Genomic DNA, 17,250 nt, shown 5'->3' with positions numbered 1-17,250 from the left:
AACTCGGTGTTCGCTTCACACTACCTGCGGGAGGTGAAAGCGACATACGAACATTGCTCGTCGCTTGGACCATACGTCGCTGCAGACACTGTTTTGGGGGCAGGAGGGGTAGCACTCATCCTTTCCTTTAGTGGTTAGGTGAGCTTTTAATTGTGTGTGTTTTTTTGTGTGGGTTGACCCGAAGGCGGAGCTCCCCTTCTTTAGTCCTAGTTTTAAGTGGTATACCTTTGGTAGACTAGGCCAGGTTGGTGGTTTTTACTTCGTTGCCTCATTGTAATGGTCAATGGTCTAGTCACATCGTGGTCACGCCCCCGTTGACAGATCATCTTGAGTGCACCAGCTATATAGGTCTCTACCTCGCTGGCAAACTCTAGTAGCACAAGCAGACTTACGCGGCAGTAACCACGAAGTCAGCTATGCTAACAGGTAAGGAATCAAGATATCATTTATCTGCATATATATGTTTACTAAAATCGTTCTATTCTGTCTCTTCCCACCACCTAAGGTGGGATTCAGTTATATATATATCTGACAGGTAAGTTTCATGAACAAAATGATATTGTAATGATACAATTAAGTTTGTTCATACTACCTGGCAGATATATATATTAAGTACACCCACCACCTCCCCTCAGGAGACAGTGGAAATAAAAATTATGAATAGAAAATGGGAATGATTCCTGATACCCGCCTCCCGCGGCGGGATAATGGGTACTAACCACCTGACTCCCACTACGTGTGTCTTAAGTTTTTTAATTTCTGTCGGACTTCGGAAAATACAGCTATATATATAAATCTGCCAGGTAAGTATGAACAAACTTAATTGTATCATTACAATATCATTTTCAATGCTGAATGACCACATGTCACAGTGCTTGACCTTTGGTCTAAATTTTATATTCAGATCCAATTAATATGTGAGTTAGATTATGTTACTGTACTGTATATTCATTGTCTGCTTTTAATTTGTTCCTTTTTAACTTCATTATGTAATAGTGGGAAAATTGTTTTTCCAGAGCTTATTTGTGATATCTTCTGATTTCTGCCACTGGGGACAGCGCTTCCGATACACTTATTATGACCGCTCAGTGGGAGAGATTTGGCAATCGATACAAAAATTAGACAAACAAGGAATGAACCTAATTGAGACATTAAACCCGAGTGCCTTTAGCGAGTACCTGAAAAAGTATGGCAACACCATTTGTGGTCGACACCCTATTGGCGTCTTGCTCAATGTAAGTATAGCTGAAATACAAGTTATGTAATCCAGAACAAGCAGGACATTGGGGATGCTGGATGAGTAAAAATGCCAAGCTGCTTGAAATGAATGTGTGAGTGTTTTTGTAGAAGGAATACTAATCATTTGAGCAGGACACTCATCCATTATTGTTTTTCATTTTCAGTAATAAAATCCTGATGCAAATTAGTTCTAATACTGGTGACTTAGGACCTTCCAGCTCTTCTGGTGCCCTTTGGAGCCCAGTTGATGCTACGCGTATTATTCACCTTGGAGTAGTGTGAAGTACTTGACCAAGGTTTTCCATCTACATTTCCCTTTCATCATAATCTCATCTTCTGTACTTAAGGAACTTCAGTCAATGCCTTTATAGTGTCATTTCTGACATTACCTGCCATCTGACTTCATGCACTCTTTTTTAACATTTTATCCCCACATTGAAAAAATGCTTTAGGTAAAGTTTTTATGTTATACCATATTCATGTCCATATATCAGTATGGATTATACTACTATACTAATACAGACACCACCCTACTTTTGAATGAATTACATTCTGGACGGTTGTTCATATGCTGAATTGTTTGTAAGTTTGTTACTGCACTCTTCTTGCCTATTTAAGTACAGTATGATATGAAGTCAATACAGTAATTAATGCATGTTTTTTCATCTGCAATACACTGTGCGCACATTACTGTAGTTTATAGTAACTAAAAAGAATAGGCACACGGAACAAAATTTGAACTTACAGTTGGACAAGGAGAGCACTCTAAACACAATGTTAATTTGCGAATCTGTTTGTTTGTAAGTAGGATGGTGTCTACATAATCTTACTTTTATATGCAATTTTGTATGTCAGATTTCCAATCATGCACAGACTACCCAATTTTTTACTTGTCCTGTTTAGTCTTCCACTAGATTCCAGTTTTAGAGAACTTTTATTGATATTTTATTTTTCAAATGCTCTAGAGATTCAGCCTCTTTAATCCTTGCGCCATGTAGTTTTTTGTAATTGAAAGCAATTCTCTTTTCATTACCTAACAGTCTCTCAATTTTAGAGCAGAACTGCCTGGAATATAGTCAGTTTTGATTATTTAAGGAGTAATATCTTTCTGATGTCTCCCTTTGTCTGACTAACCGACTGTGTGTTTTAGTCCTTTGATCCACCCTGGTAATGAGGAAATATTTTATGGTTAAGTTATTCCAAGATGATAATAATGGTATAAATCAGTTTACATTAATAAATATAGTAATCAAAAAGACAGTTCTTGTGTAGATTTTTTAAAATATATTATAACAACAAATACAGAACCTTTAGCTTTCAAAGGCAGTTGGTCCCTTCACTAGAAGAATTATAAGTGATTATTCTGAGATTCACTTCATATATATGATGTGATTAGGAGTAACAAGACAAATGGTGCTGTCCTGCTCGGAAACAGTTTTCATAATTGTTTTACTAACCATACCCAAAATCCCAGTCTCTTGTGATTGTTTCTGTCACTAAAGAATTTGTTCCTAATCACTTTGGGCCTACTGATACTAACGATCCATTATATTTTGTAGGTGTTTTTACATTGACAGTTGTCCCAAGTCCATTCTATGATGTTATTCTGAACACTGAATTGTTAAAGCATTATCCTTGCAACTTTTTATTATAACTTGTCTACATTCAGAGCAAGACATTTTGTAACATAGGAAAGATTGCAGATTTTACATTGCATAACAAATTTCATTTTTTTTCACCTTGATCTGTGGCCCTGTTCTTGCATAAGTTGCTTCAGATAGTAATGTTGAAGTGGAACACAAATTCATAGTTCTCTTCCTTAAATCTTTTTTGTTTATGCAACCTTGTTACTGTATGAACAGGAAATTTTATGATGGTGCTCCTTTTTGTAGCCCGTGGTTGTAGATTTTTCTAGCCCTTTTTGCACCATAAGCCATGGTGAATAAGATTTTGCAAAACTTTCAATTAAACTCATTTCTATATCCAGTTGTTTAGACTTGCATTTCTTAAAAGCTCTTGAAAATAAGCCAACAGATTATCCCTTAAAGGAAAATATTGAATATATGAATTTCTGTGTCCCTTAAGTTTGAACCCTAATTTCAAAACTGTCAGGTATTTTTTCTGAAATAACTTTTAGTGTGTGTACATTTTTTAGTCATAAGTTTTATGGAAGGTTCCTTGGCATTGATTTCATGAAAAAACTTCTCTTGTCTCTGTTACAAGTCTGTAGTTATCAGGATTGAATGTAGATATAAGGCACAGGTACATAACTCTTTCTTTGTTTTAATTCAGGTTACATCGGTTAGTGTGGGGTTGGGTAACCATTGGCATGCAAGCCAAAAGTGGCATGCTAATGACTTTTTTCTAGCATGCAAAACCCAAGGCTCACCTTAAGACAGTAACTACCATAAATGGAAAATTCTCAGATTTCTTTTATACAACAGCCACTTACAGACACCACCTTACTTACGAACGAGTTGTTCCTAAATAGGTTACTGTACTGTTCATGCCTATTCAAGTACATTATGATATTAAGCCAGTACATACAGTACATACTGTTATGTTTTTTCATCCTTAAACACAATACACTGTATGTACATACAGTACTGTACCTAAGCAGAATAGGGATGCAAAACCAAATTTAAAACTTACAGGTGGCACAGGGGCTGCTTTGAACACAGTTTCAATTTGCAATCCCGTTTGTATCTGAATGTTCATAAGTTAGGTGGTGTCTGTACTGTCTTGTCTTTGGGAGAATGGTAGTAGATTTTGGTGGAACTCATTGTTTTCATGTTCAGTTGTTACCTCCTGATGCCCCAAAGGATGGGAAAACAGACCACAAATGTCTTTAAAGTTTTTATCAAACATGATTGATTCAACTGCAGATCAGTTTTCTATGTGCTATGTTTAGAGAATTTAAATTATTGCAAAATTCTTTTAAGTTTCCAGCAGTATAAAATTGGGAGAACTAACCTAAACCTGTAGGTTTATTCATGAATAAATAGGGATTATTTTGAAATGCAGTTTTAGACTAAATTTCATAGTGGCTATATTTACAGGCAGAAATTTGTTGACCCTACAGCTAAATTGGAAAATACAGAAAAAGATCAATTAGTAATGGGAGTAAAAGAGAAAATGCAGAAAACAAATTTTGCTTGGTTTAAAAAAACATGCAAGAGCAATAATATCCAGCTTTTCATCCACATATTCTTATGAGTCATTGTTCTCAGTGATGTACTTCAAGCCTCAAAATAGTAGTAGCCTTACAGGTGAAAATAGTAACACATGCTATGTTAAGATTAGTAATATAAGCCTGCTGTTAATTATCTTCCTTGAGTTAAGCAGCAGTAGAAGTCTTATTGATGGTGATTAAAAAAAGCCCAGATATTTTGTATCTATTTTCTTTTAGTCAATAACATTATGAGACTTGACTTTGTAATGTAGTATTTGACAAAGTTTTAAAAACTAATGGTATATTTATCTGATATGATAAGATCAGAATTATTGTTTATTATTTTACAGATGCAAGAAATAGCATATTTAAATTGTATGGATGTGTATGGCAACTGGAATTATGTTTGAAATGTATTATAAAGCATCCCAATACTTGAAAGACACAAATTAAAATATTCCACAACTAATTTGGTTGGTACGTAAGCAAATTCTGTCTCAAAGATTTGACCCATTTGGGCACACACACTTAAAAGGTTGCCCACCCCTTGGTATAGGATATATTAAGGATTCTTTGTGGTTTTTAAAAAATTCTGTATTCGTCTTCCTCCAGGCGGTTGCAACTCTGCAGAAGACAACCAACGGCCATCGCATGTTGCTCAAATTTTTGCAATATGCCCAATCATCTCGCTGCTATACTTCCTCTGATTCTTCTGTATCATATGCTGCTGCCTCTCTTATATTTGAGTAAACCTTAGGTGCCTGCCGATGAGGTGTGTTTGTAGGAAAAGTCAAAGGGGCCTCGGTGTGCATTCTGAATATTGGAAGTGATGCTCATTCAAGAAAATCATTCATTGCAGAAGGGTAGACTGGCCAAGTTGTGTTTCCCAAAACTAAATTTTCAAGGAAAGCTAATTCAAATGATATTTTTAAAAGCATTACCTAGCCCGTAATGTACCCTACAGTGCACTTTTGTCCCAGGCCAAGGGGGTTTGTTGCCTATTAGGCAAAATGAATAAGAGTGAGACATCTTCAACTACTCAAACTTATGACCAGTTGTCAATCTTGAGACATCACAAATGTCTTTCAGTGTTGGTGGGATTTTCTTCTGCCGTTGCTGAGGTTCAGTCATGGCTAAAGGTTGCTAATTGAGTCAGACATTTTTGTTTCAGTGATTTGACACTCAGGGCCATTTTATAACACGTGCTTGTAATAAAAGATATGTGTGTAGGTTATTATTTGGCTTCAGATAACCAACTTTTCTCAATATTCAGCCACATAGCCCCACAAATGTTATTATAACAACTTTACAGCAGAGATTTTTTAAAAAGAATTTTCCTTTCAGTGGGATCTAGCTTATTTGTAGCCTCAGATCTGTGTTAATTTCAAAGGAAAACATATTCTTTTATTCCATTTTTTGTATCCTGGATATTTTATTTTAAAAGGAGGTAATTCAGAATGTTTTTGTGATCCTTTTGTATGAGATTAATCTTTGGTTTGATGTTTCACTGTAGTAGTTTTGTTATGACGCTGATCTCAGTTGAAGTTAAGGGTGTCTGTTTCTCAAACTTTTAGCCTGGTATTCAAGGGTGTATTGGTATTACGTATATGAATATATATTTATGTATAGTCAGCACCACAAAACTGAAAAAGGCTTCATCTTTTGTTATGTTATATACTTCTTTCCCGTATATATTGGTTTGATGGCTGAAATCATAGATATTGTACAGTTGTAATATTAAGCCAGCATTAAAGACTCCAGTGATAACTCACAAATGTGATGCGCCGCAGGTTTTTATTGGCTATCAATCACATTTGATTGAGTTTTGATAATGCAAACACAAATATCAAGGGACATTCTACTAAAAAACAAAATAAAAAAGCTTTTGTTAACATATGCACTTGCATTATTAATATTGGTTATTGCAGTATTTATAATGTCAGCTTGATATGTTTAGAAATACAATAATCTACAAATCAATCTCATTAGTTTATGGAATGTATTTAGTTGCATGATTTTTATTGTATTTGTTTAGATTTACTCATACATACATTTATATATGATACGATTCTCATAATTTATGGAATACCAAATAATATAATTTGCTTTTAAGTGCTTGTGTTGCAGGAAGGCAGTAGTAGTGTTGTAAGAAGTATAAGCAGTGAAATTCATCCATATCCTTGAAATATATTCGTTCTTGTTACTTTGAAGAACCACCTGCATTAGAATACCAGCCATAGGTTTAGATATTTATACTGAAACTGTACAATGAATAATCATCATGGTCTGCGAATATCAAGAGAAAATTGCAGCAGCTAGATCATCAGTACATAACCCCAGTTTAACCTTACGATAAGTTAAATATTATCCTGAACTTAATGCATCAAAAAGATAGAATTTTTAAATTCTTCAGGCCTTATCCAAGTGGCTCTCTCTCTCTCTCTCTCTCTCTCTCTCTCTCTCTCTCTCTCTCTCTCTCTTTCACATTATTATTATTCAAAAGATGAACCCTATTCATACAGAGCGAGCCCACAGGGGCATTGACTTAAAATTCAGGCTTCCAGAGAATATGGTGGTCATTTGAAAGAAATAACAGGAAGTAATAGGAAATATATGGGAAGTATGTTCTAAGCTTTGTTCAGTTTATTGGCATAGAGGACAGCTGCTTTTTCTTGTAATGATACATGTAACATCAACTGCAAATGATGTGGTAATTTTTCTTATCAATTAAGTAATTGCAAGATAGTGTTCATTTTTCATACCATTTAAGTAATTGCAAGATCACAAATGTTAGTTATTGCTCCTAGATATTCAATTACAAGTCATTTAACCTTGGGATATTTTCATTTCATCACAAAACTTCCTTGTCTTTTGACAATTGTCCCATCTACCTAATCTTTAGATTTGTAGAAATAATTAGAGCTGTAAAACACAATAGAGCTTTGAAAGATCTGATATAACTCTCTCTCTCTCTCTCTCTCTCTCTCTCTCTCTCTCTCTCTCTCTCTCTCTCTCTCTCTCTCTCTCTCTCTCTCTCTCTCTCTCTCTCTCTCTCTCTCTCTTCTTTGGTTATCATATAGGTATTATAATGTGAACATTAAATGTAGGAGATGCATTAATACAAGGTGTATATTTAACTAATCCCCTAACGAGTATATTTCAAAAGCTCAAATTGTTTCATCATATTGTTATAATTATTTTCTAGTTGAAAAGTATAAGGAACCTTAGAAATGTCTCATTGGGTCGATTTGTTTTTGTTTCAATTGTCAGCATTTTATATGTTGCCAGTTGTGAAAAATGTGATATAAACTTGTTACTTTTTTAAATATTATAGATGCCAATTGATATTCTTTCGGAATTTGAACCCCTTTCAGCAGATTACTTGAAGGTGTACGTAATTGCTTTACCTGTGTCTATGCAATTAAGCTTTTACTGAAATTTCTATATACTTTATGGGTAAGCTACCTTTTAATAGTTTGGAACGTACAAGTCGTAAGTCGTGAAATTAAATAGGTTGGCTTCATTGTTTTTGTGTTCATTATTTTTTGGCCAGTTTTATGCTTTAGATTCATTAGCTTGTAATTGGAACAATACTATTATGTTTTTGGGAAAGAAGTGTGAGAATCCTATTAAATCTGGGCCTGGACAATGAAGAGGGATTTACAGTATAATGATGCTTATTAACTGACATCTTTTAGCATTAAAGGATCCTTCATGATTCTTCTTTTGATCAGATTTACTATGTATCATTTCTGTAAGCTTTGTGTATTATTAATGAAGCAAGAGATAAGTGCAGTTTTTAGCGACTGGGAACTGGAGATATTTAAATGCCATGCCATTGGTCTTTGATAGCAGTCGCAGCTCTGTGATGTCGTAACTCCCTCTTGATTATCCATACCTGGATTTTCTTAGTTAGGACTCGCATTTAGACACAGGCAAACATATGAAAGAAGTGTGAAATTGTATTCCAAATTTTAAAGTTCTTCTGCTAAGATTTACGACTAAGAAAGCTAACTTTGTCATTGGAACAAGATGTGAAACATTGCTTAGAGATGGAAAGGGGTGCTAGGTTAGGTTTTACATTTTTATACTATTATTGGTTGACCATGGAAATGGTAATGAGATTGTACTAGATTATGGAAAGCCTTAATGTATTTTGTGTGACTAGAGAAATTGGTGGATAAAAGATCATGATCACACTTCCTGCATGATGTGTCTTGTATTGAGAAGATAATTTTTGAAATATTGCAAGATGAGTCCTTCAACCTTGGAATACCTTCTTGTCAATTGATGCTCTTTGTTGCATGATAATTTACTGCCGACCAGATAAGCATTAGAAGTATTGCAATAAATAAAGTGGAAAAGTTAATGGAGAGTTGAAATTATCAATACAAATTGATGGGGTATATACTCTAAAGTTATTTTAGTTTAGTTAATTCTTGAATAATCCTAGTTGTACGTACAGTATTTGAGATTTTTCCTAATTAATGTGACTGATAAAATGGAGGTTCATACTAAAAATGAAACTTAGAAAGTTAAAGCTATAAGGTAATGCCATCAAATATTATTCACGTGATTTGGATTTGGGGGAGTTTGAGCAGTATATAATATGACTGCAAAACTTGTTTCCTTGAAATTCACACACTGAGATACACCAGGACTTGTGATGCTGTTAACATGGCTCTGTGCCTTACTAGACTAATTGCCAAGATCCCAATAATGGGTAATAACTGGAAGTGCTCTCCTTTCAGCTAGTGATTCCTTAGAGCAATCTCTTTAAGATTATCTGCACATTTTGTGAAATGTTTATTGTAACTCAAAAGGTAATTGATTGCTTAAATATGTAACTGAAAAAGTTGTTTACAACATTGAAAAGGGATCAGTTGGGCAGTTCCTTAATTACTGTGAAGAGCTAAAGTAAGCATTTCCCATGGAATGAACTAAACTTATTTGACTTGAATCTAGCAATTTTTTTCTCTATTTCTTTATTCGGTATTAGATATGCTTTGCCTAGCTGATGTTTGATATTTTTACTATTATTTTGCTCATTTGTAGATGAACTGCAGCAATAGATTCATTCATCTTGGATCAGTCATTTAGTACATTAATTCAGCATAGTTATTTGGGTATAAAGAGCCTGGCAGAATGGGTCACAAAGTGCCCATTTTACCCATTTCTTTCATAAATCTACTTCTGTACTGCCAAAATCAAACTCTCTGGTTGTGTCCCATGTTTCTGAAACAAGTGCTAAAGCCTGGTGGCTTTTATCTTCATAGCAATAATATCCAGAGTTAGTCACAGAAAGATGTTTATATAATAAGCAAGAAGAAAAGTCAAATCAAATGTTCTTATTAGTAGGTAAAAAAAAGGTAATTTGGATCAACACTAAACAAGGATGCAGGGTTAGTTACAGTTCCTAGATTCAGTTGCTCCATACCCTTGGCATGGAACCTGTGGTCTGGTTAAACTACCTAATAGTAATATTTATTGCTGGGGACTGGGAAGGTTTTAGGTAATAGTGTTTTTGGCTGTAAATATCATAAACTACATTCTAAAAGGGTTGAAGGATAAGAGCTACATTTGGCTCCCATTTTGTGACATGGTCTTGATAGCATTATGCAGAAATAAAGTATTGAAAATCCTTGCTGCAGCCCCACTGCTCTCTTTCAAATACCTCTGTCAGATTTGGCACATTGCATTATAATTTTCCTTCAGGAGATGAAGTTTGATAAAAAAAAAAAAAAAAAAAGCTTTTGTATGTGTTGCAAGTACAAACCATTTCCATACTAGTACTTTTACTTTAGTACTGAAGGGCAAACTAACCAAAAATTGGCAAAGAAGATATACTTCATTGAGGAGCATGAGGAATACCTCCTGTGGTGTTTCAAACCTTTATTGAACTTGAACTTGTTTGTTACCTGTTATTTTTTTTATAACTACTCATTTATTTCATCATTCATTCCTTTTGTAGTCACCCAATGTCTCTTCCTAATTAAAACAGGAGGGGCCATTATAGGAACTCGGCAAGCGAGGGACTCTGCCATCAGGTAATATATGGTTGCTTATCTCGAGTATCCTCTATGTTCAGTAGTCTTCTTACATATCCATTACACATTTCTAAAATAAGTTGATAAAGCAGAAAGAAAAGAAATCAGAAATATTGCATTTATTAAACAAGCTACAAAAGTATAACATTCAAGAAAGAAAAGCACTCGAGTAGATTATGAACACTTGTAGACCTGGACTAAGTTACAGGTACGTTGTGGGTTAGAACTTTGAAAGGTTTATTAGATCTGTGCCTTTGCCTCCATATATGTATTCATCGTACCTTGTCAGCTTTATGCATAAAGGAAGTAACACAATAAGAAAAACTGTAAAATCAGGGATAGTGCACTACAATCACTTAAGGGAAGAGATTCATGCTGCTATTGCAGTTCCTACCTGATCTTGCTGCTAGTGTAGATCTTACCTCATCTATCACAATGCCTGGCTTGAATGCCTGAAAATGATGCAACAACTAATGGTGGCTCACTTCTAATAATCTTAAATTCCAAGAAAAGTTGTTATACTTGGTAGATATAAACAAACAAATTATGTAATGATGAGGTGTAAAGCAAGCACATTTGCAAACAAAAAGGTACATAGGGAAATAAGTAATCAATCAACAAATCCATTAATATAATAGCACTATATACAATCGACAAATCCACTGTTATAATAGCACTATATACAATCAACAAATCTGTTAATATAATAGCATACAGCTGGAGTCACCCCTTCACATATGGCATCTGCATAGCTATACGTAGTCATCTTAATCCTGTAGTAGAGTACTGGACTGTAGACAATACTTACAATTTTATATTGGATAACAGTACAGTACAATATTGTACCAATATGTAACTACATTCAGTATGTAGTAAGAAAAATTAATTGAACTGTTAAAAGATTTAGTTCTCTATTGAAGGTGGATGTAAAGAGGTCATAATTTTATATATTTAGACTTATTTACTAATTTCCTAAGTAGCTAAGTTGGAAATGCATTTGGTAGTTCTAGTATATTGCAAGGTTGAACAAAAATATGCAGATCCTGCATATTAGCCTTCTTTTTTTTTCTTTCATGTACTATGTGGTATGCCAGTACATGTGTGTGTGTGTCTGCATATGTTACATTTACAGGAACTATTTGAGGTCTCCCATATAACCTTTTATTGGTTTTCTTATGGAACTTTCATCTTCCTACTGTTAGTTCCACCTATCATAACACTGTTCATACCACTGTTAAGAGTCTCATTCTCTTTTACCATTGAGAAACCTGTATGGCAATTTATTGCCCTCAGCCTATGTAGAATAATAAATCTGGTTATAGATTAAAACTCGACTGTTAAATTGTGATGTTCATAATGCCACAGTGAAGTAATATAGTAAACCCATGTTCATTGCACTTATTTGACCCTTGGATATTTGGTAGGTAGTCCTTGTGACCAAGTCCCAATAAAAAGAAAACCATGTGATTGTCCATGTTTCAAGTCACGTGTGTTAAGACTGGATAATAAATCCTTTGAGAAAATTTTGCCAGAATCTTCAAAATTATTAATTTATCCACTCATTTAATTTTTAAGATGTGATTTATCAAATCTGATACATTTTTATAAGAACAAACCCTCATAGTCAGCCCTATGATAGAATGTTAAATTAGCTGTCTGGTTAAGCAAAATGGAGAAGGAAACTAAAAAGCTATCATGGTAATACAGTACTATGTATACTAAATGCTTTTACAAGAATCTACAGATCAGGAGAACCCAGTAAGCCAACCTGATAAATACTTAAAATTGCTCCTTCAAGGTTTGAGTTCTGAATTTTATGAAAATTAAGCTGTCGAGAAATCACGGGACACTTTCAAATATTCAGCGCTTAAGACAGTGAAAACGCAGGAGCTGGAGGGGTTGGACAACAAGAAAAAGAGATCCAGAAAGTAAAAAAAGTACAAGAATCTAAATGTGGAACTGGAAGAAAACACCACGCTTGCACTAAAAAATAATAGAGAGGTTGAACAGCAAGATTGAAGGAGACTGGAATGGAGATAAAGTAAAAGACTAAGAAGTGAGTGCCACTAGGGGTTGAAAGGATGCTGCGAACACCTTTTAGTAATGCTTCTCTTCCAAGTTAATTGAGGTTGTGATTCCATGCAAAACTGACATGTGGTAGCCTTGACCAGCATGTTAGTAATTTTTTATTGGCACTCCAGCACATGAGGTTGATGCCGTGATAACTTGAAATAAGGTAATATTTTCCCTCTGCCTTCCACCTACTGATAAAGACAATTGGGTTTAGACCGAAAGGGTACACAAAAATATTTTATATGTTCTTAGTCCAATTGGATGTAGAGACTTGAACAGTAAAAGTCAGTGTGAAAAGTAGGTATATATTCAGAAGACCACTGAATATATTCAGGGACCACTGACTTGAAATTCAAGTTTCCCAATAATTTGATGCTCATTTTAAAGAAGCAACAATGGCGTGGTTAGTTTGGTCTTGGCCTGCCACCACGTTGGCTGCAAGTTCAATTGTTGGGCATTCCATTGAGGAGCCAGAGATGTGTATTTCTGGTGATAGAAGTTCACTCTCGACGTGGTTCGGAAGTCATGTAAAGCCGTTGGTCCCATTGCTGAATAACCACTGGTTTTATGCAATGTAAAAACACCATACATACAAACAAACAAACAGAAGGTAAATGGAAATACAGAAAGTATGGAGATCAGTTATTAAAAAAGAAATAATAAACGGAAAATTAAACGATAGATAAAAATGTAAGTAAATTAGTAAGATACAAGAATTGTTTTAAAGTAGTAGTGTATTGCATCTTCACTTGACCTGAGGTTCTAGTTGCACAACATCCTTGGGGAGACTGTTCCACAGTCCAATGATGTGAAGAATAAAGGACCTCGGGAACTGAGGAGTTTGACAGCAAGGCCCATTTACTGCATATTGGTGCTTCTGTTCAGCAGATTTGGGTGTTCTTGATAGGAAAAGATTATCAGGAATCAGTTTTGAATGTGAAAGATCTCTGTTTAGATACAACTTATGAAAAATTGACATGCAAGAGACCATCCGACGATGGTCCAAGTCATAACTGCACCACGAACCACTCTATCGAAAAGAGATAAATCTCTGGCAGAAACAGACATCCACATACTATTTTAGTGTTGAGTCATTGATGTAAGAGGAAGAAATTTTTAACACTGGAATAGATGAATCTGCTTTAACTTAACGCTCATTTAATTCTTATTTCGTTTGGTGCAGAGTTCATAACTTAATGGGTTTTCTACTTTTATATTTATGGTTGGTTACCTTTTGGTAATTATATGACTTGCAGTACAAAAGGCCTACTCTTCAAAAAAAAAAAGTGTTCCAAGAGTTTTTTTTTGCTTTTCCTCACCTTAAAATGATAAATTTTCATTCTAAAATGAATGAGTCATGAAATTTAGATTACAAAGCTCGAGGCAAATGAGCCCATAAATCGTGATAAAGTTTCAAATTCTCTGAAGTGTTGTTTGCTTTTGATAACATATAATCTAAAGAAAAAAATAACGGATTTTTGTATTAGTGGGCTCAGAACTGCATATGTAAACACTGCTATCTCAACTTCCTATCTTTAATATTCTGGATGCCTTTATATTGTTACATTTTATTCCTACGTCAGGTATATTAATTTATTTTTTATGATACTGTAGTTCTTTGTGTTTATTCTTGTGTAACACCTTTCACTATCAGTCATTACCATTTATGGTGTGATTATGCATTTTAATGTTCACCAGATGCATCTAGATCAGTAAGATGTAACAACAACGTCAAATGTTGCCTAGGCCTATAGTAGATACTCTTCAGATTTTCAAGGAGTGAGGGAAATGTAGGACAGTGACTCATCAACGAATAGATTATTGATTAAAATTATTTATGATCTGAATAACAACTTGTCAAAGTTCTTATTGAAAACCATCGCCTCAGTGGCGTGGTCGGTTTGGTATTGGCCTGCCACCTCGGTGGCCACGAGTTCAATTCTCGTGCATTCCATTGAGGGGTCAGAGATGTGTATTTCTGGTGGTTCGGAAGTCACGTAAAGCCATTGGTCCCGTTGCTGAATAACCACTGGTTCTATACAACATGAAAACACCATACAAACGAACAAACAAACCCACTGAAAACCAAAGGTTAATGGCCAATGCTTATCTAAAAATAACAGTTAATTCAAAACGATAAGCTGTCCCTCCCCCTGTGAGATAGTAGCGATATCACATTCATTTACACACTTAGTTATCTATCTGTGATGCACACGGTACCTCTTAGTCATCTTGAGCAACGTACTGTTGAACACCTATGGCGCATTGTAACATCTGTTGATTCTGTCAATACAGGTGAATCAGAGCCAGTTGGGTGGGTCGGGTTTGCTGTTGTACTTTGTGACAAATGCTTTACTTATCACTGACTTGGCAGTCATCGTTAAATAATGATAGTCCTCCGAGTATTCTTTAATGCATAATGACAGTTGACTGTGCATTCTTCAGGAGAGAATGACAGTTCACTGAGCATTTCCTCAGTATAGAATGAAAGTTGCTGATCATTCCTCCTACATAATGGCAGTTTGCTTAGCATTCTTCAGTTCACTGAGTATTCTACAGTGCATTGTAAGTTTCCTGAGCACTCCTCAATACAGAATGACAGTTCACTGAGCTTTCCTCAGTTCAGAATGATAGTTCACTGAGCATTTCTCAGTACAGAATGACAGTTCACCGAGCATTGTGACAGTTTGCTGAGCATTCTTCAATACACAATGAAAGTTCGTTTGCAATCCTCAGTACATAAAGTTTGTTGAGCATTTTTTGGTATATAATGACAGTTCTCTAAGGGTTCCTCAGTACAGAATGAGTGGTCGCTGAGGATTCCTCAATATCAGAATGACAGTTTGCTAGCATTCCCCAGTATATAATGTCATTTTGCTGAGCATTTCACAGTACAGAATGACAGTTTACAGAGCGTTCTTCAGCACATAGCAACTGTTCGCCACAGAAATCGTCAAATATAATCTTGTATCTCACCAACTATGACTGATAAAAGGAAATGGCGCAGATGCAACATGAAGAGTCATCAGATAAACTCACTTGTCTGTGAGTAGACGATAAAAATCGTGTTTTTATCAGCCTGATAAGAACAGACTGAGGACAATTCATGCCTGAAAGTGACCATGCACCATGTGACCTCAAGTCACAGTCATGCACTGATCAATAATGCAGGCTTTGTCATCAATCACCCAAGTGATTAATATTATTTGGGAGCGTGTGTCTTTTGCTTTGATAACGAAATTGTTTTAAAAAGCTTTTCCTGTTGAGACATAGATATGTCGTATTTCAAAGATGTTATAACAGATTTTTCAAAAGAAAAATGTTAATGCTACGGTATAGTTGTCTTTGTAGAAATCACTAGTCTAGTTTAATTTGAATAAAAGTTATATTTATTCATTAGGGTACCTAATCACACCTTTAGTAATCTGATGCATTGTGAATTGTTTCGTGTTATATAACACACACACACACACACACACACACATATATATATATATATATATATATATATATATATATATATATATATATATATATATATATATATATACTAATAAAAGGAGCCCATAAAAAACACCAAAAATGTAGAGAGAAAAGTAACTATATTTCAGAGACTGCTGTCTCTCTCTTCAGGTATATGAATGAGAAAAGTTTACAGAAAGGTGGTATTTATACCAAGAGATTCGTCCACAAGTAAGCCAATTTAGGTCACCCCCGCTGATAATCTTCCTTTAATCTTCTTAAGCGTTGGTTGAATGAACACTTTCTGCGTCGACGATGTCGGATGTCCAATTCCCTTTTGAGATGTTCATTACCTGCTTCTCTTTTATTAAGGCCGATTCCATCATTTGACTCTTGTATATATATATATAATATATATATATATATATATATATATATATATATATATATATATATATATTATATATATATATAAGTGTTTGTGTGTATATTGTGTATCATATAAGATATATATATATATATATATATATATATATATATATATATATAGATATATATATATATATATGACTGGTAAAAAAAATGTTCTGTAACAACGAATTCCATCTAATAAAAGGAGCCCATAAAAACACCAAAATGTAAGAGAGAAAAGTACTTATTTATTCAGAAATATGTCAATTTTACAAAGGTACAAATCAAGTGGATTAGTTCCAGGAGATTTTTCTCAAGATTAAATGACGAGAAAAAAAAAAAAGTTTTTTTACAGATCATCGTAAGATAATTCACACTAAAAACAAGAACTTTTGTTTGCGTCCTCCTAGCTTATTATCAAATGTCTTTCAAAATAAAAACAGAAAGGGTTTTGTCAAGGGAAGTCTGGATTCAGTTGCATGCATAACTTGGGGTTAATGGGGAGCCCACAAAATAATAATAAAGTCATTTGTACTATTTCGAGGAAAAGATGGTTTTTGTGGAACCGAGAAAGAAAAAGTAGCGATGATGTAAACGGTTAGTACTACAATTATCAAAAAGTGATTCTCAAGCAGCTCTGTAAAAGTTATATATCATTTTAACTATGTACATTTCAACAAAGTTATATAAAGTTCAACTGATCCTTAACGCCGTATCGTAAATAGAAAGGCTTCTGTTCTCGAAAAATAGCTTTTATAGCAAATGCGCCTTTCATGATGACGTCAGAGACAGACCAACCGATTGTCCACCACAGATTCTAAACCGTCAACTTTATCAACAATGAAA

The 17,250-nt window shown here is 34.6% G+C and overlaps 2 protein-coding genes across 4 annotated transcripts in view; one reads left to right on the top strand and one right to left on the bottom strand.

The window, feature by feature from the left end:
- The window catches only part of LOC135218293 (protein MEMO1-like), a 72,160-nt gene extending 62,108 nt beyond the window's left edge, over window positions 1-10,052 (top strand). Inside the window, exons 7-8 of one of the 2 annotated variants that reach the window (XM_064254507.1) lie at window positions 1,017-1,235; window positions 5,024-10,052. In XM_064254507.1, the coding sequence (XP_064110577.1) occupies window positions 1,017-1,235; window positions 5,024-5,161 (357 nt within the window). In that variant the 3' untranslated portion in view covers window positions 5,162-10,052. The remainder of the gene's footprint in view (window positions 1-1,016; window positions 1,236-5,023) is intronic. The other variant, XM_064254509.1, reaches the window with a different exon arrangement.
- Window positions 10,053-16,647: 6,595 nt separating this feature from the next.
- LOC135217949 (microtubule-associated proteins 1A/1B light chain 3C-like) overlaps window positions 16,648-17,250 on the bottom strand; it is a 64,391-nt gene continuing 63,788 nt past the window's right edge. For both annotated transcript variants that reach the window (XM_064254051.1, XM_064254052.1), the window contains exon 5: window positions 16,648-17,250. This exon is cut by the window's right edge and continues 416 nt beyond it. The gene's annotated coding sequence lies outside the window, so the exon portion shown is untranslated.

The sequence above is a fragment of the Macrobrachium nipponense genome, chromosome 9 (genome assembly GCF_015104395.2).
Source record: "Macrobrachium nipponense isolate FS-2020 chromosome 9, ASM1510439v2, whole genome shotgun sequence".
NCBI classification, from domain to species: domain Eukaryota; kingdom Metazoa; phylum Arthropoda; class Malacostraca; order Decapoda; family Palaemonidae; genus Macrobrachium; species Macrobrachium nipponense.
This window is presented reverse-complemented; position numbering and strand designations above follow the sequence as displayed.